General features: G+C 50.8%; 1 protein-coding gene across 1 annotated transcript; it reads left to right on the top strand.

Moving 5' to 3' along the window:
• The first annotated feature begins 1,562 nt into the window (after positions 1-1,562).
• SELENBP1 (selenium binding protein 1) lies at positions 1,563-19,712 on the top strand. The gene is made up of 12 exons (XM_038768586.1): positions 1,563-1,658; positions 3,440-3,484; positions 4,736-4,848; positions 7,146-7,331; positions 11,770-11,890; positions 13,907-14,089; positions 14,194-14,375; positions 15,717-15,795; positions 15,894-16,015; positions 16,098-16,190; positions 16,301-16,419; positions 19,304-19,712. Exons 1-12 carry the CDS (start codon positions 1,655-1,657, stop codon positions 19,464-19,466), a joined length of 1,410 nt encoding a protein of 469 aa, XP_038624514.1. The 5' UTR covers positions 1,563-1,654; the 3' UTR covers positions 19,467-19,712.
• The last annotated feature ends 1,996 nt before the right edge of the window (positions 19,713-21,708 follow it).

Below are 21,708 nucleotides of genomic sequence, written 5' to 3'. Positions count from 1 at the left end.
CACCTTGTATCCCCTCCAGCGCTTAGAACAGTGCTTTGAGCATTCATTCATTCATTCAATCGTATTTATTGAGCGCTTACCGTGTGCAGAACACTGTACTAAGCGCTTGGGAAGTACAAGTTGGCAACATATAGAGACGGTCCCTACCCAACAGCGGGCTCACATTGATATTGAATCAATCAATCGTATTTACTGAGCGCTTACTGTGTGTGGAGCACTGTACTAAGTGCTTGGGAAGTACAAGTTGGCAACACATAGAGACAGTCCCTACCCAACAGTGGGCTCACAGTCTAGATGGGGGAGACAGAGAACAAAACCAAACATATTAACAAAATAAAATAAATAGAATAGATATGTACAAGTAAAATAAATAAATAAATAGAGTAATAAATACCTATAAACATATATACATATATACAGGTGCTGCGGGGAAGGGAAGGAGGTAAGGCGGAGGGGTGGAGAGGGAGAGGAGGGGGAGAGGAAGGAAGAAAAAGAAGAGGGTGAAAGAGGAAGGGGAAAAGAAGAAGAGGAGAATGAATGAATGAATGAATCAATCAATCATATTTATAGAGCGCTTACTGCGTGCAGAGCACTGGACTAAGCGCTTGGGAAGTACAAGTTGGTAACATATAGAGACAGTCCCTACCCGACAGTGGGCTCATAGTCTAGAAGGGGGAGACAGAGAACAAAACCAAACATATTAACAAAATAAAATAAACAGAATAGATATGTACAAGTAAAATAAATAAATAAATAGAGTAATAAATACCTACAAACATCTATACATATATATAGGTGCTGTGGGGAAGGGAAGGAGGTAAGGCGGGGGGGGGTGGAGAGGGGCAGGAGGGGGAGAGGAAGGAAGAAAAAGAAGAGGGGGGAAAGAGGAAGGGGAAAAGAGGAAGAGGGGGAATCAATCAATCAATCAATTAATCAATCGTATTTATTGAGCGCTTACTGTGTGCAGAGCACTGTACTAAGCGCTTGGGAAGTCCAAGTTGGCAACATGTAGAGACAGTCCCTACCCAACAGTGGGCTCACAGTCTCACCTGTGTGATCTTGGGCAAGTCACTTAACTTCTCTGGGCCTCAGTTCCCTCATCTGAAAAATGGGGATTAAGACTGTGAGCCCCCCGTGGGACAACCTGATCACCCTGTATCCTCCCCAGCGCTCAGAACAGTGCTTTGCACATAGTAAGCGCTTAACAAATGCCAATTATTATTATTATTCTTTTAGACTGTGAGCCCACTGTCGGGTGGGGACCGTCTCTCTATGTTGCCAACTTGGACTTCCCAAGCGCTTAGTCCAGTGCTCTGCACACAGTAAGCGCTCAATAAATACGATTGATTGATTAGTAGAAAAGACAGAGGAGAATGAGTGAATGCCCGAGCCCCCCACCCGGCCCGGGGGAGGTGGCCTATACACACACACCCCACAAGTACACAATCACACAGGCCCACAGAGAGACTCGGGCAGGCGAATCGGTGAGGAGGGCAGCTGGTGGACGCCCCTTTGGCCGCTCCGCCCCCTCTCCCAGTTGTATAAACGCCCCCCTCCCCTGGCCTGCCCTGTACTGGCCGCTTTTTGCCCCAGGCCTGTGCCCACCGTCGGCTCTCCCAGTCTTGGACGCCTCTGCCAGTGGAGCGTCCTCAACATGGGTAAGGGGCTCCCCGGGCCCTTTTCTTCTTCTCCTTTCCCTCTCCTTTTCTTCTTCTCCTTTCCCTCTCCTTTTCTTCTTCTTCTCCTTTCCCCCTCCTTTTCTTCTTCTTCAAGCGCTTAGTCCAGTGCTCTGCGCACAGTAAGCGCTCCATAAATACGATTGATGATGCTGAAGACTGTGAGCCCCCCCCCCCCCACACACCGTGGGACCCCCTGATCACGTTGTAACCTCCCCAGAGCTTAGAACAGTGCTTTGCACGTAGTAAGCGCTTAACAATTGCCATTGCCCGGGCCCTTGGGGCCGGGGCGTCCCCCCCACCTCCCCACCAATTGCCCCACCGCGGGCAGAGGGTTGGGGCCGGGGGCGTCCGGCCCGCTTAGGGGTTGGGGCAGCAGAGGCGGGGTAACGGGCCCCTGCCAGCACGCTGCCTCAGTTTCCCCGCCGTCCCTCCGTCCTCGTCCTTCTTCCCTGGGCGCGGGCCCGGCCGCAACGCTTAGGGCAGGACCGGGGCCCGGCCCGGCCGGAGAGGGACCCAGTCGGGCCTCTGCGTCATTCCCTCCGCCCCTCCCGCTTCTCCCCCTCTTCTTTTTCTTCTCTCCTCCTCTTCTCTCCCCCCTTTTCTTCTTCTCCCCCCTCCTCCTTTTCTTCCCCCCTCTTCTTTTTCTTCTCTCCTCCTCCTCTTCTTTCCCCTCCTCCTCTTCTCCCCCTCCTCTCTTCTCTCTCCCTCCTCTTCTTCTTCTCTCCCCCCTCCTCTTCTTCTTCTCCTTTTCCCCCATTCTCCTTTCCCTCTCCTTTTCTTCTTCTCCTTTCCCCCTCCTTTTCTTCTTCTCCCCCTTTTCTTTTCCCCCACTTCTTCTTCTCTTCCCCTCCTTCTTCTCCTTTTCCCCCTCCTTTCCTTCTTCCCCCGCCTCTTCTTCTCCGTCTCCTTTTCCCCCTCTTCTTCCCCCTCCTCTTCTCCTTTTCCTTCTTCCCCTCCTCTTCTTCTCCTTCTTCCCCTCCTCTTCTTCTCCTTTTCCCCCTCTTCTTCTCCTTTCCCCTTCTCTTCTTCTTCTCCTTTCCCCCTCCTCTTCTTCTTTCCCCCTTTCTTCTCTTTTCCCTCTCCTCTTCTTTCCCCTCCTCCTCTTCTTCTTCTTTCCCCCTTTCTTCTCTTCCCCCCTCTTCTTCTTCTTCTCCTTTCCCCCTCCTCCTTTTCTTTCCCCTCCTCCCCTTCTTCTCCTTCTCCCCCTCCTCTTCTTCTTCTTATTGCCCCTGCTCCTCTTCTTCTCCCCTCCTCTCCTTCTTCTTCTTTCCCCCTTTCTTCTCTTTTCCCTCTCCTCTTCTTCTTTCTCCTCCTCCTCCTCTTCTCCTCTTCTTCTTCTTGTTTCCCCTCCTCCTCTTCTTCTCCCCCTCCTCTTCCTCTTCTTTCCCCCTTTCTTCTCTTTTCCCCCCCTTCTTCTTCTCCTTTCCCCCTCCTCCTCTTCTTTCCCCTCCTCTCCTTCTTCTCCATCTCCCCCTCCTCTTCTTTTTCTGATTTCCCTCCTCCTCTTCTTCTCCCCCTCCTCTCCTTCTCCTTCCCCCCAACTTCTCTTGGTCCCCTCCTCTTCTTCTTCTTTCCCCCCCTCTCCTTTCCCCCCTTCTCCCCTCTCCTCCTCCTCCTCCTCCTCCTCCCGTGTGGGGACCGGGGTTGGGGGGTGCTGGCCGGTGGGCCTGAGCGTGTCGCGCAGGCTTGGGGGGCTCGGGGCAGCACAGAGGCAGGGGGCTCATCTCTCCCCCCTCCCTTTCTCCCATTTGTCTCCTCAGCAAAGTGCGGGCCGGGCTACGCCACCCCTTTGGAGGCCATGAAAGGCAAGTGTGACCCCGAACCCCGAACCCGCCCCCATCCCCTCCCTTAGAGAAGCCGTGGGGCTCAGTGGAAAGAGCCCGGGCTTAGGGAGTCAAAGGTCATGGGTTCTAATCCCGACTCCGCCACTTGTCAGCTGGGTGACTTTGGGCAAGTCACTTCACTTCTCTGGGCGTCAGTGACCTCATCTGGAAAATGGGCATGAAGACCGTGAGCCCCCCGTGGGACAACCTGATCCCCTTGTATCCTCCCCGGCGCTTAGAACAGTGCTTTGCACAGAGGAAGCGCTTAATAAATGCCATCACTACTACCATTCCGGGTTTGGGAGTCAGAGGTCAGGGGTTCAAATCCTGGCTCCGCCACTTGTCAGCTGGGTGACTTTGGGCAAGTCACTTCACTTCTCTGGGCCTCGGTGACCTCATCTGGAAAATGGGGATTGACAGTGAACCCCCATGTGGGACAACCTGATCACCTTGTAACCTCCCCAGTCCTCAGAACAGTGCTTTGCACATAGTAAGCACTTAATAAATGCCATTATTATTATTATTATTATTATTATTATTATTATTATTATTATTATTATTGTCTGGGCCTCAGTGACCTCATCTGGAAAATGGGCATGAAGACTGTGAGCCCCACATGGGACAACCTGATCCCCTTGTATCCTCCCCAGCGCTTAGAACCGTGCTTTGCACATAGTAAGCACTCAATAAATGCCATCACTACTACCATTCCGGGCTTGGGAGTCAGAGGTCAGGGGTTCAAATCCCGGTCCCACCACTTGTCAGCTGGGTGACTTTGGGCAAGTCACTTCACTTCTCTGGGCCTCAGTTCCCTCATCTGGAAAATGGGGATGAAGACTGGGAGCCTCCCCGTGGGACAACCTGATTACCCTATAACCTCCCCAGCGCTTAAAACAGTGCTTGGCGCATAGTAAGCGCTTAATAAATGCCATCACTACTGCTATTCACCCCCGCACCGGGCCCCGCCCCCGCTCCCCCTCTCTCACTCATTCTTTCATTCACTCAATTGTATTTATTGAGCGCTTACTGTGTGCAGAGCACTGTACTAAGCGCTTGGGAAGTCCAAGTCGGCAACAGATAGAGATGGTCACTACCCAACAACGGGCTCCCGGTCTAACGGGGTGGGGTGGGGGGGCAGACAGCACCTTTAAACCCGACGAGGCCCTGCTCCTCCCTCCTTTGGGGGTCCGGGGGTGTGGGGGTCCCACCCCCTGACCCTCCCCTCCCCGGCAGGGCCCCGGGAGGTGCTCATCTACCTGCCCTGCATCTACCGCAACACGGCCACCAAGGCCCCCGACTTCCTGGCCACCGTGGACGTGGACCCCGAATCCCCCAACTACTGCCAGGTGACGAGGGCGCGGGCCCCAAAAGCAGCCCCCCGGGGACCGTCTCGCTGCCCCGCCTGTCTCTCTGCCTGTCGGCCTCTCTCTCCTTCTCCTCACTTCTCTGTCCCCATCCGTCCCTGGGAGTCCTAGTCATCACTCGTTCAATCGTACTTATCTGCAGCGTCACCTTGGGCAAGTCGTTTCACTTCCCTGGGCCTCAGTTGCCTCACCTGGAAAATGGGGATGAAGACTGAGAGCCCCTTTGGGGACATGGACTGTGTCCAACCCGGTCTTCTGGTAACTCCCCCCACCCCGGCGCTTAGTACAGTACCTGGCACATAGTAAGCACTTACAAATAGCACTATTAGTAGTAGTAGCAGTAGTAGTAGTGATGGTGGTGGTTGTAGTATTTATTAATACCATCGTTATTATTATTAAGCACTTACTATGTGCAGAACACTGCAGTAAGTGCTGGGAAAGTGTACAGTGGTGGGAATTAGACAGGAGCCCCGACCTTCAAACAGCCCACAATCTAAAAATGAAAACGGGAGAGGGGTGGCGAGGCAGACACAGGAAGGAGTGAGTGCACAATAAACCACCAAGACGACATAAAAGACGAGGACAAATACACAAAATAAAAATTGCGTAAGGTGTCTGCCTCAGAGGCTGTCTCTGCGTCTTTCTCTCTATCTCTGTCTCTGAGAATCTCAATATCTGCATTTGTCTCTGTCAATCTTTGTGGGCCTCTCCCTATTTCTGGGTTTGCCATCTTTCTGTTTCTGTCTGTCTCCATCTCTGTCTCTCTCCATCACTCTCTCTTTCTCCATTTCTCTCTGTCTCCATCTCTGTCCCTCTCCATCACTCTCCCTTTCTCCATTTATTTCTATCTCCATCTTTTCGTGTCTCTCTCTTTCCTCTCTTTCTCCATCTCTCTTTCTGTCTCTCCCCATCTCTGTCTCTCTTTCTGTCTCCTTTCTCCATCTCTTTGTCTCCTCTCTCCTCTGTCTCTCTTTGTCTCTCTCCGTCTCTGTCTCCATTTCTCTTTCTTCATCTCTCTCTCCATATCTGTCTCTCTCCACCTCTCTCTTTGTCTCTCCATGCCTCTTTCTTCATCTCTCTCTCCATATCTGTCTCTTTCTCCATCTTTCTCCATCTCTCTTTGTGTCTCTCCTCCTCTCTCCTCCTGTCTCTCCATCTCTCTCCATTTCTCTCTGTCTCTCTGCTTGTCTCCGTCTCTCCATCATTCTCTATCTCCCTTTTTCCGTCTGTCTCTCCGTCATTCTCTCTGTCTCTTTTTCCGTCTGTCTCTGTCTTCATCATTCTCTGTGTATCTTTTTCCCTCTGTCTCTCTCTCCGTCTCTGTCTCTCTCAACGTCATTCACTGTATCTTTTTCCCTCTGTCTCTCTCTCCATCTCTGTCTCTCTCAACGTCATTCACTGTCTGGCTCTTTTTCCATCTGTCTCTGTCTCCGTCTGTCTCTGTCTCTCCTTCATTCTCAGTCTGTCTCTCTGTCCGTCTGTCTCTGTCTCCATCTGTCTGTCTCTCCGTCATTCTCTGTCTTTTTCCATCTGTCTGTCTCTTTTCCCTTCTGTCACTGTCTCTCTCCGCCTGTTTGTCTCTCTGTCTGTCTCTGTCTCCGTCTGTCTCTGTCTCTCCTTCATTCTCTGTCTTATTCCATCTGTCTCTCTCCCCTCTGTCTGTCTCTGTCTCTCTCCGTCTGTTTGTCTCTCTCTCATTCATTCAATCAATCGTATTTATTGAGCGCTCACTGTGTTCAGAGCACTGGACTAAGCGCTTGGGAAGTACAAGTTGGCAACATATTCATTCATTCAGTTGTATTTATTGAGCGCTTACTGTGTTCAGAGCACTGTACTAAGCGCTTGGGAACTACAAGTTGGCAACATATAGAGACGGTCCGTACCCAACAACGGGCTCCGTCTGTCTCCCTCTCTCCATCTGTCTCTTGTCTCCCTCTCTCCGTCTGTCTCTGTCTCTCTCTCTCTCTGTTTCTGTCTCCCCGTCATTGTCTGTCTCTCTTTTTCCATCTGCCTCTCTCTCCGTCTGTCTCTCCATCATTCTCTGTCTTTTTCCGTCCGTCTCTCTCCCCGCCTGTCTCTGTCTGTCTCTGTCCATCTGTCTCCGTCTCCGTCTCGGCCTGTCCGTCTCCGTCTCGGCCTGTCCGTCTCCGTCTCGGCCTGTCCGTCTCCGTCTCGGCCTGCCCGTCTCCATCTCGGCCTGCCCGTCTCCGTCTCGGCCTGCCCGTCTCCGTCTCGGTCGGCGTGGTGCGGAGCGTGTCGGACAGAGTGCCCGCCCGCAGGTGATCCACCGGCTGCCGATGGGGCACGTGGGGGACGAGCTGCACCACTCGGGCTGGAACGCCTGCAGCAGCTGCTTCGGGGACCACTCCAAGGCCCGCAACAAGCTCATCCTGCCCAGCCTCTTCTCCTCCCGCATCTACATCATCGACGTGGGCACCGACCCCCGCGCCCCCCGCTTCCACAAGGTGCCCCCCAACCCCGTCCCCCTCACCCACTCCTCACCGCCACCGCGGTATTTATCGGGCACCGTCCGGGCGCGGAGCGCTCCGCTGAGCGCTTGGCCTCGGTACCCTCGTCCGGCAAATGGGGATGGAGACCGTGAGCCCCAAGGGGACTGTGTCCACCCCAATTTGCTTGTACCCACCCCAGCGCTTACTACGGTGCCTGACACATAGTAAGTGCTTAACAAATACCATAATTATTATTACTACAATAGAGAAGCAGCACGGCATAGTGGATAGAGCCCGGGCCTGGGAGTGACCTTGGGACAGTCTTTTCTCTGGGCCTCAATTCCCTCATAATAATGATAATGGCATTTATTAAGCACTTACTATGTGCAAAGCCCTGTACTAAGCGCTGGGGAGGTTACAGGGTGATCAGGTTGTCCCATGGGGGAGCTCACAGTCTTAATCCCCATTTTACAAATGCGGTAACTGAGGCCCAGAGAAGTGAAGTGACTTGACCAAAGTCACAAAGCTGACAAGCTGCGTGGCTCAGTGGAAAGAGCGCGGGCTTTGAAGTCAGAGGTCATGGGTTCTAATCCTGGCTCCGCCACTTGTCTGCTGTGTGACCTTGAGCAAGTCACATCACTTCTCTGTGCCTCAGTTACCTCATCTGTAAAACGGGGATGAAGCCTGTGAGCCCCACGTGGGACAAACTGTTCACCTTGTATCCCCCCACAGTGCTTAGAACAGCGCTTTGCACATAGTAAGCGCGTAACAAATACCAACATTGTTATTATTTTTTTTATGGCATTTATTAAGCACCTACTATGTGCAAAGCACTGTTCTAAGCACTGGGGAGGTTACAAGGTGATCAGGTTGTCCCACGGGGGGCTCACAGTCTTCGTCCCCATTTTACAGATGAGGTCACTGAGGCCCAGAGAAGCGAAGTGACTTGCCCAAAGTCACCCAGCTGACAAGTGGTGGAGCCGGGATTTGAACCCATGACCTCTGACTCCAAAGCCCGGGCTCTTTCCGCTGAGCCATGCTGCTTCTCTATTATTATTATTATTATTATTATTATTATTATTATTATTATTATTATTATTATTACAATTGGTGGAGCCGGGCTCTGAACCCATGACCTCTGACTCCGAAGCCCGAGCTCTTCCCACTGCACCACGCTGCTTCTCATCTGTGAAAGGGGGATGATGAGGGTGAACCCCGTGTAGGACCGGGACTGCGTCCAGCCTGATGAACTTGTATCCACCCCAGCGCTTAGTACAGTGTGCGGCACATAGTAAGTGCTTAACGGATGCCATAATAATACAATGGAATTGGTAGGCACCATACCTGCCCTCAAGGAGCTAATGATCTCCCTCCCCTTTCTCAGCTGCCTCTGATCAGCCCCCAGATGGTGGAGTTGGAGGAAGGGGCTGCCCCTGGCCATCCCACCCCGACACCATCAGCTGTAAAGCCCTCCACCCCCTTGCCCTTTCCCGCCTCGCCTGGCTAATCTGTAAAATGGGGATTAAGATGGTGAGCCCCACGTGGGACACCTTGTATTCATTCATTCATTCAATCGTATTTATTGAGCGCTTCTCCCCAGTGCTTAGAACAGTGCTTTGCACATAGTGAGCGCTTAACAAATACCATCATTATTATTATTATTACTCTCCCACTCCAACCCAGCCCGCCTGCTTCGCTGCTCCAGTGCTTTCCTTCTCCCTGTGCCTCCATCTCGTCTATCTCACCACCGACCCCTCGCCCGTGTCCAGCCTCTGGCATGGCGCACCCTTCTCTCTCCCCCAATATGATAGAAAATGATTCTCCCTCCCTTTAAAGCCTTATCGAGGGCCCATCTCCTCCAAGAGGCCTGCCCTGACCGAGCCCCCCTTTCCCCTTCTCCCGCTCCCCTCTGCGTCGCCCCGACTCGCTCCCTTAATTCAGTTCGAAGAGCCCGGGCTTTGGAGTCAGAGGTCATGGGTTCACATCCCGGCTCGTCAGCTGTGTGACCTTGGACGGGTCGCTTAACTTCTCTGGGCCTCAGTTACCCCATCTGTAAAATGGGGATGAAGTCTGTGAGCTCCCCCTGGGACAACCCGATCACCTTGTAACCCTCCCAGCGCTTAGAGGGATTAAGACTGTGAGCCCCACGTGGGACAGCTTGATCACCTTGTATCCCTCCCAGCTCTTGGAACAGTGCTTTGCACATAGTAAGCGCTTAACAAATGCCATTATTATTATTATTATTATCATTCATTCATTCAATCGTATTTGTTGAGCGCCTACTGTGTGCAGAACACTGGACTAAGCGCTTGGGAAGTACCAGTCGGATCCCAGAGACTAGGGCTGCTCATTAGCATAACTCCCCTGCCCACATATGCTCCTCCTTTTCGCTCCACTGTCCTCTACTCTCACTACAGCACCCTGCAGGATGTGTTTCCTTGGGCACGTGGTGGGATCAGGATGCTTTAATCAATCAATCAATCAATCAATCATATTTATTGAGCACTTACTGTGTGCAGAGCACTGGACTAAGCGCTTGGGAGGTACAAGTTGGCAACATATAGCGACGGTCCCTACCCAGCAGTGGGCTCACAGTCTAGAAGGGGGAGACAGAGAACAAAACAAATCCTATTAACAAAATAAAATAAATAGAATAAATATGTACAAGTAAAATAAATAAATAGAGTAATACTTAATTCCTTCTCTCTGTGTACTATTCTGGAGAATTAGTTGAAGGAATTGAATTCATATTCAGTCTACCCTTTGGGAAACCCGGTATAAGAAGTTACATTTGGGGGAATGATGCGGACTGAACAGTTAATTTTGAAATAAGAAGCAGCATGGTTCAGTGGAAAGAGCCCGGGCTTGGGAGTCAGAGATCATGAGTTCAAACCCCGGCTCCGCCAATTGTCAGCTGGGTGACTTTGGGCAAGTCACTTCACTTCTCTGGGCCTCAGTTCCCTCATCTGTAAAGTGGGGATTAAGACTGTAAGCCCCCCGCGGGACAGCCTGATCGCCTTGTAGCCTCCCCAGCGCTTAGAACAGTGCTTTGCACATAGTAAGCGCTTAATAAATGCCATTATTATTATTATTATTATTATTATTAGAGCAGAGCTTTGCACACATTAAGCTTTTAGACCGTGAGCCCACTGTTGGGTAGGGACTATCTCTATATGTTTCCAACTTGTACTTCCCAAGCGCTTAGTACAGTGCTCTGCACAAAGTAAGCGCTCAATAAATACGATTGATTGATTGATTGATTAAGCGCTTAATAAATGCCATTATTATTATTATTCATCCCCCCCGCCCCAGCCCCACAGCATTAACATCCATCCTCAGCGTTTATTTCTACTAACATCCATCTCCTCCTCTAGGCTGTCAGCTCCTTGTGGGTGGGGAACGTATCTACCGACTCTGTTCTGTGGTCCCCTCAATCAATCAATCATATTTATTGAGCGCTTACTGTGTGCAGAGCACTGTACTAAGTGCTTGGGAAGTTCAGGTTGGCAACATATAGAGACAGTCCCTACCCAACAGTGGGCTCACAGTCTAAAAGGGGGAGGCAGAGAACAAAACCAAACTTACTAACAAAATAAAATAGAATAGATATGGACAAGTAAAATAACTAGAGTAATAAATATGTACAAACATATATACATATATACAGGTGAAACCAAACATACTATCAAAATAAAATAAATAGAATAGATATGTACAAGTAAAATAAATAAATAGAGTAATAAATATGTACAAACGTATATACATATATACAGGTGAAACCAAACATACTAACAAAATAAAATAAATAGAATAGATATGTACAAGTAAAATAAATAGAGTAATAAATAGAGTAATAGATAGAGTAATAATAGAGAGCTCACCTCCTCCAGGAGGCCTTCCCAGACTGAGCCCCTTCTTTCCTCTCCCCCTCGTCCCCCTCTCCATCCCATCTTACCTCCTTCCCTTCCCCACAGCACCTGTATATATGTATATATGGTTGTACATATTTATTACTCTATTTATTTATTTATTTATTTATTTTACTTGTACATTTCTATCCTACTTATTTTATTTTGTTGGTATGTTTGGTTCTGTTCTCTGTCTCCCCCTTTTAGACTGTGAGCCCACTGTTGGGTAGGGACTGTCTCTATGTGATGCCAATTTGTACTTCCCAAGCGCTTAGTACAGTGCTCTGCACATAGTAAGCGCTCAATAAATACGATTGATTGATTGATTAATAAATATGTACAAACGTATATACATATATACAGGTGCTGTGGGGAAGGGAAGGAGGTAAGATGGGGGGATGGGGAGGGCGAGAGGAAGGAAGGGGCTCAGTCTGGGAAGGCCCAAGCGCTTAGTCCAGTGCCCTGCACCAGGCGAGCGCTCAATAAATAGGATTGAATGAGTTGGAGGAAGCGGCTGCCCCTGACCCACCCCCCTCAATCCTCAGGTGGTGGAGCCGGAGGAAGTGGCTTCTCGCTGCGGTGTGGCTCACCTACACACAAGCCACTGCCTGGCCAGCGGGGAAGTGATGATCAGCGCCCTGGGAGACCCGGCCGGTAACGCCAAGGGTACGTGATGAACCACCGGATGGGCGACGGGGGCACGGGAGGGCCGGGGACCGGCCACGGTGACAACTCCCAGGACAGACACCCTCGGAAGCGAGAAGGGGCTCCGGCCTGGGAATCAGAGGACTTGGGTTCTTATCACGTGTCTGCTGTGTGACCTCGGGCGAGTCACTTCCCTCCTCTGTTCAATCCATCAACCAATCAATCGTATTTATTGCAGAGCACTGTATTAAGCGCTTGGGAAGTCCAAGTCGGCAAAATCTAGAGACGGTCCCTACCCAACAGTGGGCTCACAGTCTAGAATCAATCAATCAATCAATCGTATTTATTGAGTGCTTACTGTGTGCAGAGCACTGTACTAAGCGCTTGGGAAGTACAAGTTGGCAACATATAGAGACAGTCCCTAACCAACAGCGGGCTCACAGTCTAAAAGGGGGAGACAGAGAACAAAACCAAACATACTAACAAAATAAAATAAATAGAATAGAGAGGTACAAGTAAAAAGAACAGTCAGTTCATTCATTCATTCATTCAATCGTAGACGGTGAGCCCACTGTTGGGTAGCTGTTCCCAACTTGCACTTCCCAAGCGCTTAGTCCGGCGCTCTGCACACAGTAAGCGCTCAATAAATACGACTGAATGAATGAATTTCTTGAGCGCTTACTGTGTGCAGAGCGCTGGACTAAGCGCTTGGGAAGTCCAAGTTGGCAACATCTAGAGATGGTCCCTACCCAACAGTGGGCTCACAGTCTAGAACAGTCAGTTCATTCATTCATTCGTTCAATCGTAGACTGTGAGCCCATTGTTGGGTAGATGTTCCCAACTTACACTTCCCAAGCGCTTAGCCCAGCGCTCTGCACACAGTAAGCGCTCAATAAATACGACTGAATGAATGAATTTCTTGAGCGCTTACTGTGTGCAGAGCACTGGGCTAAGCGCTTGGGAAGTCCAAGTTGGCAACATCTAGAGACGGTCCCTACCCAACAACGGGCTCACGGTCTAGAAGGGGGAGACAGACGACAAAACAAAATATGTGGACAGGTGTCAAGTCGTCAGAATAAATAGAAATAAAGCTAGATGCACGTCATTAAGGAAATAAATAGAAGAGTAAATACGTACAAGTAAAATAAATAGAGTAATAAATCAGTTCCCTCATCCGCAAGATGGGGACGAAGACCGTGAGCCCCATGGGGGCTGGAGACCGGGGGGTCCAACCTGATGATCAATCAATCAATCGTATTTATTGAGCGCTTACTGTGTGCAGAGCACTGTACTAAGCACTCTGGGAAGTACAAGTTGGCAATATATAGAGACGGTCCCTACTGCCCCAGCGCTTAGTACAGTGCCCTGGCAAAGAGTAAGCATCTAACAAATATCATTAAAAAAATGAGAGGATGGGAGGGCACAGGAGGGAAACAGCCTGGCATAGGGGATAGAGAAGGGGCCCGGGAGGTTCTCATCCCGGCTCTGCCGCTTGTCTGCTGAGTGACCTTGGGCAAGTCACTTTACCCCTCTGAGCCTCATTTACCTCATCTGGAAAATGGGGATTGAGACTGCGAGCCCCACGTGGGACAGGGACTGTGTCCAACCCCATTATCTTGTATCTACCCCAGCACTTAGAACAGCGCCTGGCCCGTAGCAAGCGCTTAACTCCCCTCTCCATCCCCCAATCTTACCTCCTTCCCTTCCCCACAGCACCTGTATAAATGTATATATGTTTGTACATATTTATTACTCTATTTATTTATTTATTTATTTTACTTGTACATATCTATTCTATTTATTTTATTTTGTTAGTATGTTTGGTTTTGTTCTCCATCTCCCCCTTTTAGACTGTGAGCCCACTGTTGGGTAGGGACCGTCTCTCTATGTTGCCAACTTGGACTTCCCAAGCGCTTAGTCCAGGGCTCTGAACACAGTAAGCGCTCAATAAATACGATTGAGTGATTGATTGATTGATTGATTAACAAACCCCCTCATTTTAGTATTGCTGTCGTCATTATTACGACCCCATCCCAGGCGGGTTCGTGCTGCTGGACGGGGAGACGTTCGAGGTGAAGGGCTCGTGGGAGCAGCCGGGAGGGGCGGCCCCCATGGGCTACGACTTCTGGTACCAACCGAGGCACAACGTCATGATCAGCACGGAGTGGGCCGCCCCCAAGGTCTTCATGGAAGGCTTCAGACCGGCCGACGTGGAGGCCGGTGAGGGCCCCCTCCGTCCGCCCAGTCGGGTTCCTCGCCCCCACGGGGGCCGGGTGGGAGTCCTGACGCGTTGCCCTCCGCCCGCGGCCCACCCCTTCCCGCAGGGCTGTACGGCACGCGGCTCCACGTGTGGGACTGGCGGAGGCGGGAGCAGGTGCAGACCCTGGATTTGGGGGCCGACGGCCTCATCCCCCTGGAGATCCGCTTCCTGCACGATCCCGCCGCCTCCCAGGGCTTCGTGGGCTGTGCTCTCAGCTCCAACATCTATCGCTTCTTCAAGGACCAGGTGGGTTCGGGGCCGGGGGGCGCGGGTGTGTCCATGTGGGTCCTCCCTCCCCTCCCCACCTCTACAAGGTCCAGGGGTCCACAAAGAAGCCACGTGGCCTAGTGCATAGAGCCCGGGCAAGTCACTTTACGTCTCCGGGCCTCCGTTCCCTCATCTGGAAAATGGGGATTAAGGCGGGGAGCCCCACGTGGGACGAGAACTGTGTCCAACCTGATTACCTATTTATTTTATTTTGTTTTGTTGTAGACTGTGAGCCCGCCATTGGGTAAGGACCGTCTCTCGATGTTGCCAACTTGGACTTCCCAAGCGCTTATTACAGTGCTCTGCACACAGTAAGCGCTCAATAAATACGATTGAATGAATGAATGAACCTTGTATCTACCCCAGCACTTAGAACAGAGTTAGCACCAATTCCACTGTTATTATTAATATCAATCAATCGTATTAATTGAGCGCTTACTGTGTGCAGAGCGCTGTACTGAGCGCTTGGGAAGTACAAGGTGGCAACATATAGAGACAGTCCCTACCCAACAGTGGGCTCACAGTCTAATAATATCATTATTATTTTGTCTAGGCCACCCCCTCCCTCCTCCCTCAACTTCCCGTTGCACTTTCGTACGTGCTATTTTAGATTTCCGACCATTCGAGCACTTCTTGTTCCCGTCTGTAAATGTCTTTATCTCAGTCTCCCCCGCTAGACTGTTGGTTTTGTGTGGGCAGCCTTGCCAAGAAAGCAGCGTGGCCCAGTGGAAAGAAGCTGGGCCTGGGAATCAGGGGACCCGGGTCTAATCCCCGCTCCTCAAAATCAATCAATCAATCGTATTTATTGAGCGCTTACTATGTGCAGAGCACTGTACTAAGCGCTTGGGAAGTACAGATTGGCAACACATAGAGACAGTCCCTACCCAACAGTGGGCTCACAGTCTAAAAACCCTCCAGTCGTTTCCCGTGCCTCGCTCTGGCGAGCGGAAACATCTCACCATCCCGTCTACCTACACACCTCTGCTGTGTGACGCTGGGCAAGTCACTTAACTTCTCTGGGCCTCAGTTCCTTCATCTGCAAATGGGGATTCGGTACCCGTCTTCCCTCCTAGATTGTTTGGCCCGTGGGGGACCTCATTATCTTAGTTCAGCGCTTGGCTCATGGTAAGTGCTTAACAAAAACCACAATTATTATTACTGTTATTAAGCTTCTAGTCCAGCGCTCCGCCCATAAGTGCTCAGTAAGTGATGGATCGATTATTCCCGTCAATCCCCGCCTCGATCTCCCACCCCAATTCCTGATTGTACTCTCTAATCTACATCCTCATTGCCTCCCCCGGCAACTCCTGCTTCCTCCAGGGTGGCCAATGGGCTGTGGAGAAAGTGGTCCAGGTGCCCCCCAAGAAGGTGGAGGGTTGGATGTTGCCCGAAATGCCAGGTACGGGGATGGGGGGATGCGGACCGGGGGGCGGGCGGGGGGTCCCTGAGCCGCCCGCCCATCCTTCCGTCCATCCTTCCGTCCATCCATCCGTCCAGGCCTGATCACGGACATCCTCCTGTCCCTGGATGACCGCTTCCTCTACTTCAGCAACTGGTTGCACGGTGACATCCGGCAGTACGACGTCTCCGACCCCCGCCAGCCCCGCCTCGTTGGCCAGGTGCCGGGGACGGGCGGGGGGCGCCCGGGGAGGGTCGGGGATGCGGTCCCCGCCCCTCATCGCCAGGCCTCGGTTTCCCCAGGTGTTCCTCGGGGGCAGCGTGGTGCAGGGTGGTCCCGTGCGCGTCCTCCAGGACTCGGAGCTCAAGTCCCAGCCCGAGCCCCTGGTGATCAAGGTGAGGTGGGGGGGTCTCGGCCTGGAGGGGCTGGGGCGAGGGAGGGGGCTTGGATGCGTGTGGGAGGGGGGTCCTCACCGCCCTTTTGGGCACCCCATCCCCTCCCGCAGGGGAAGAAGATCGCAGGTGGCCCCCAGATGATCCAGCTGAGCCTGGATGGGCGACGTCTCTACGTCACCACGTCCCTGTACAGCAGCTGGGACATGCAGTTCTACCCCGACCTCCTCAGGTGAGGCCTGTGGGACCCCCCTCCCGCCCCTCTCCCCCGCTCTCTCTCCGGACCCTCCCCGTCGACCGATCAATCAATCAATCAGTCGCCTTTATTGAGCACTTACTGTGTTCAGAGTAACAACAATGATGGTATTTGTTAAGCACTTACTACGTGCCAGGCACTGGACTGAGCGCGGGGGTGGATCCAAGCTAATCGGGTTGGACCCGGGCCCTGTCCCCGGTGGGGCTCACGGTCTCAATCCCCCTTTTACAGATGAGGGAACTGAGGCTCAATAGATACGATTGAATCATCATCATCATCAATCGTATTTATTGAGCTCTTACTATGTGCAGAGCACTGTACTAAGCGCTTGGGAAGTCCAAGTTGGCAACATATAAAGACAGCCCCTACCCAACAGTGGGCTCACAGTCTAAAAGGAGGAGACAGAGAACAAAACCAAACATACTAACAAAATAAAATAAATAGAATAGATATGTACAAGTAAAATAAATAGAGTAACAAATCATCATCATCAATCGTATTTATTGAGCGCTTACTATGTGCAGAGCACTGTAGTAAGCGCTTGGGAAGTACAAATTGGCAACACATAGAGACAGTCCCTACCCAACAGTGGGCTCACAGTCTAAAAGGGGGAGACAGAGAACAGAACCAAACATACTAACAAAATAAATAGAATAGATATGTAGAAGTAAAATAAATAGAGTAACAAATATGTACAAACATATACACATATATACAGGTGCTGTGGGGAAGGGAAGGAGGTAAGATGGGGGGGATGGAGAGGGGGACGAGGGGGAGAGGAAGGAAGGGGCTCAGTCTGGGAAGGCCTCCTGGAGGAGGTGAGCTCTCAGTAGGGCCTTGAAGGGAGGAAGAGAGCTCGGCCCTCACTTGAATGAATGAATGAATGAATGAATGATTGAATGAATGAGTCCCTTCTAGACTGTGAGCCCACTGTTGGGTAGGGACCGTCTCTAGATGTTGCCGACTTGGACTTCCCAAGCGCTTAGTACAGTGCTCTGCACACAGTAAGTGCTCAATAAATACGATTGATTGAGTGAGCGAGCCCATTGTTGGGTAGGGACTGTCTCTATATGTTGCCGACTTGTACTTCCCAAGCGCTTAGTACAGTGCTCTGCACACAGTAAGCGCTCAATAAATATGATTGAGTGAGCGAGCCCATTGTTGGGTAGGGACCGTCTCTATATGTTGCCAACTTGTATTTCCCAAGCGCTTAGTACAGTGCTCTGCACACAGTAAGCGCTCAATAAATACAATTGAATGTATGAATGAATGAATCCGCTACAACAGAGTACCGTACCAAGCGCTTGGGACAACTCTGGACCCTGTCAATCAATCAGTCAGAAGTAGCAAGAGCCCGGGCTTGGGATTCAGAGGTCATGGGTTCTAATCCCGGCTCCGCCACTTATCAGCTGTGTGACTTTGGGCAAGTCACTTCACTTCTCTGAGCCTCAGTTCCCTCATCTGTCAAATGGGGATTAAGACCGTGAGCCCCACGTGGGACAACCTGATCGCCTTATATCCCTTCAGCACTTAGAACAGTGCTTTGCACATAGTAAGCGCTTCAAAAATACCATTATTATTATTATTCTCTGGGCCTCGGTTACCTCATGTGTAGAGAAGCAGCGTGGCTCAGTGGAAAGAGCCCGGGCTTTGGAGTCAGAGGTCGTGGGTTCAAATCCCGGCTCCACCACTTGTCAGCTGTGTGACTTTGGGCAAGTCACTTCACTTCTCTGGGCCTCGGTGACCTCATCTGTAAAATGGGGATTAAGACCGTGAGCCCCACGTGGGACAACCTGATCACCTTATATCCCCTCAGCGCTTAGAACAGTGCTTCGCACATGGTAAGCGCTTCAAAAATACCATTATTATTATTATTATTATTCTCTGGGCCTCAGTGACCTCATGTGTAAAACGGGGATTAAGACCGTGATCCCCACATGGGACAACCTGATCACCTTATATCCCCTCAGCGCTTAGAACAGTGCTTTGCACATGGTAAGCGCTTCAAAAATACCATTATTATTATTATTCTCTGGGCCTCAGTGACCTCATGTGTAAAACGGTGATTAAGACCGTGATCCCACATGGGACAACCTGATCACCTTATATCCCCTCAGCGCTTAGAACAGTGCTTCGCACATGGTAAGCGCTTCAAAAATACCATTATTATTATTATTATTCTCTGGGCCTCAGTTACCCCATGTGTAAAATGGGGATTAAGACCGTGATCCCCACGTGGGACAACCTGATCACCTTATATCTCCTCAGCACTTAGAACAGTGCTTTGCACATGGTAAGCGCTTCAAAAATACCATTATTATCATTATTCTCTGGGCCTCAGTGACCTCATGTGTAAAACGGGGATTAAGACCGTTATCCCCACGTGGGATAACCTGATCACCTTATATCCCCTCAGCGCTTAGAACAGTGCTTCGCACATGGTAAGCGCTTCAAAAATACCATTATTATTATTCTTCTCTGGGCCTCAGTGACCTCATGTGTAAAACCGTGAGCTCCACGTGGGTCAACCTGATGACCTTGTGCTAACAAATACCGTGATTATTATTATTTATTGGGAACTTACTGTGCGCAGAGCACTAAACTAAGCACTTGGGACGCCTCTGGGCCTCCCGATCAATCAAGGGGCTTGTGCGGAGTGCGGAGCACTGTACTAAGTGCTCGGGAGAGTCTAGTACAGTAGAGGTCGTAGACGTGATCCCTGCCCGAAAGGAGTTTCTCGTCTGCAACAGAGGCACCCCGCTGTCCTCTATCCCTCCCGGACCTCTGCCCTATCAGAGAGACCCCCTTCCCTACCCCCCCGCCCCCCGGCTCTGTTCTGAGCACCCCCTCCCCGCCGCAGGGAGGGCTCTGTGATGATGCAGGTTGACGTGGACACGGAGAAGGGGGGCCTGACCCTGAACCCCAACTTCCTGGTTGACTTCGGCAAGGAGCCGCTGGGCCCCGCCCTGGCCCACGAGGTCCGCTACCCCGGCGGCGACTGCAGCTCCGACATCTGGCTGTGAGGGCCGGGGGACCCCCCGCCCCTCTCCCTCCCAGGACGCGGCCCCCCCTTGATTGATTGATCTCTGCCCCATTTTTGTTACCGAATATCCCTTGGGGTGCCCGCGGACAAGGAAGGAATAAAACCGGTGGAAACCGACGGACCGTGCTGGGCCGCGTTGGGAGGAGCGGGGACACGTGAGAAGCAGCGTGGCTCGGTGGAAAGAGCCCGGGCTTTGGAGTCAGGGGTCGTGGGTTCCAGTCCCGGCTCCCCCAATTGTCAGCTGGGCGACTTCGGGCAAGTCGCTTCACTTCTCTGGGCCTCAGTTACCTCGTCTGGAAAATGGGGATTAAGACTGCGAGCCCCCCCGCCGTGGGACAACCTGATCACCTTGTAACCTCCCCAGCGCTTAGAACAGTGCTTTGCACATAGTAAATGCTTAACAAATGCCATTGTTATTATTATTATGCGTTCCCCCACTCCCTCGGATGGCTGCTAAGTCGGAGGGGGAGACAGGAGACCCTTTTCCTCCATTCCCCCCAGTACACCCACACATACACCGTTCTGGGAGCGGGAAGGAGACAAGCGCTTAGTACAGTGCTCTGCACACAGTAAGCGCTCAATAAATACGATTGATGATGATGATGATGATGATAAAAAGGATCCTACCATCGGGGGTTGCGGCTTCCAGTCTGATGAGGAGACCATGGAAATTGGACACAACGTCAACTGCCCCCTTCTTATTCATTCATTCATTCATTCAATCGTATTTATTGAGCGCTTACTGTGTGCAGAGCACTGGACTAAGCGCTTGGGAAGTCCAAGTTGGCAACATATAGAGACGGCCCCTACCCAACAGCGGGCTCACAGTCTAGAAGAAGTCTTAGAAGTCTAAGTAGTCTTAGAGAGAAAGAGACACAGACACCCTCACAGAGACACACGTTCATCATTCAATCGTATTCATTGAGCACTTACTGTGTGGAAATCAATCAATCAATCGTATTTATTGAGCGCTTACTGTGTGCAGAGCACTGGACTAAGCGCTTGGGAAGTACAAGTTGGCAACATATAGAGTAGGGTAACTATTGGGTAGGGACTGTATATGTTGCCAACTTGTACTTCCCAAGCGCTTAGTACAGTGCTCTGCACACAGTAAGCGCTTAATAAATACGATTGATGATGATGATATAGAGATGGTCCCTATCCAACAGCGGGCTCACAGTCTAGAAGGGGGAGACAGAGAAAAAAACCAAACATATTAACAAAATAAAATAAATAGAATAGATATGTACAAGTAAAATAAGTAAATAGAGTAATAAATATGTACAAACATATATACATAAAGCACCGTACTAAGCGCTTGGGAGAGTACAATACAACAACAGGCCGCCACAATCCCTGCCCACAGCAAGCTGACGGTCTAGAGGGGGACTTTTAATTTACTTAGTTACTATAACTAAGTAAATTACAGATACACAGAATGAATGAACATGTGGGCTTTGGTGTTGTGTCTACACGTGCGCGTGTGTGTGTATATGTGCACTACTCTCTCCTACTTCAATCGTATTTATTGAGCACTTGCTGTGTGCAGAGCACTGGACTAAGCGCCTGGGAAGTACAAGTCAGCAACAGATGGACAACAACGGGCTCACAGTCTAGAAGGGGGAGACAGACAACAAAACAAAACACGGAGACAGGTGTCAAAATCGTCAGAATAAACAGAATCATAGCTATATGCACGTCATTAACAAATAGAATAGTAAATATGTGCAAGTAAAATAGAGTACCGTGAGCTCTGTACTTTCCCAAGCGCTTAGTACAGTGCTCTGCCCACGCTGAATGAAACAATCAACCAGTGGTATTTATTGAACAATCGGATGAACATGGGATATGGACTGTGTCCAACCTGATGATCTTGTTTCGATCCGAACGCCTAGAATTCATTCATTCAATCGTATTTATTGAGCGCTTACTGTGTGCAGAGCACTGTACTAAGCGCTTGGGAAGTACAAGTTGGCAACATATAGAGACGGTCCCTACTCAACAGTGGGCTCACAGTCTAGAATAGTGTTTGTCACACAGTAAGTGCTTAACAAATACTATTTATTATGAGGAGGGAATCCATTGGGCCTCTTTCCACCCCAGTTTCAGCTCCCCCAGATTCCCAAATACGGGGACCGCCCCCCCACCGGTCCATCCCGAGACGGAGAAGCCACTGACGACTCCCACGGATACTGGAGAGATACACGTGACACCCCAGGGAG

This window comes from Tachyglossus aculeatus, chromosome Y4, assembly GCF_015852505.1.
Source record: "Tachyglossus aculeatus isolate mTacAcu1 chromosome Y4, mTacAcu1.pri, whole genome shotgun sequence".
NCBI lineage: Eukaryota > Metazoa > Chordata > Mammalia > Monotremata > Tachyglossidae > Tachyglossus > Tachyglossus aculeatus.
This window is presented reverse-complemented; position numbering and strand designations above follow the sequence as displayed.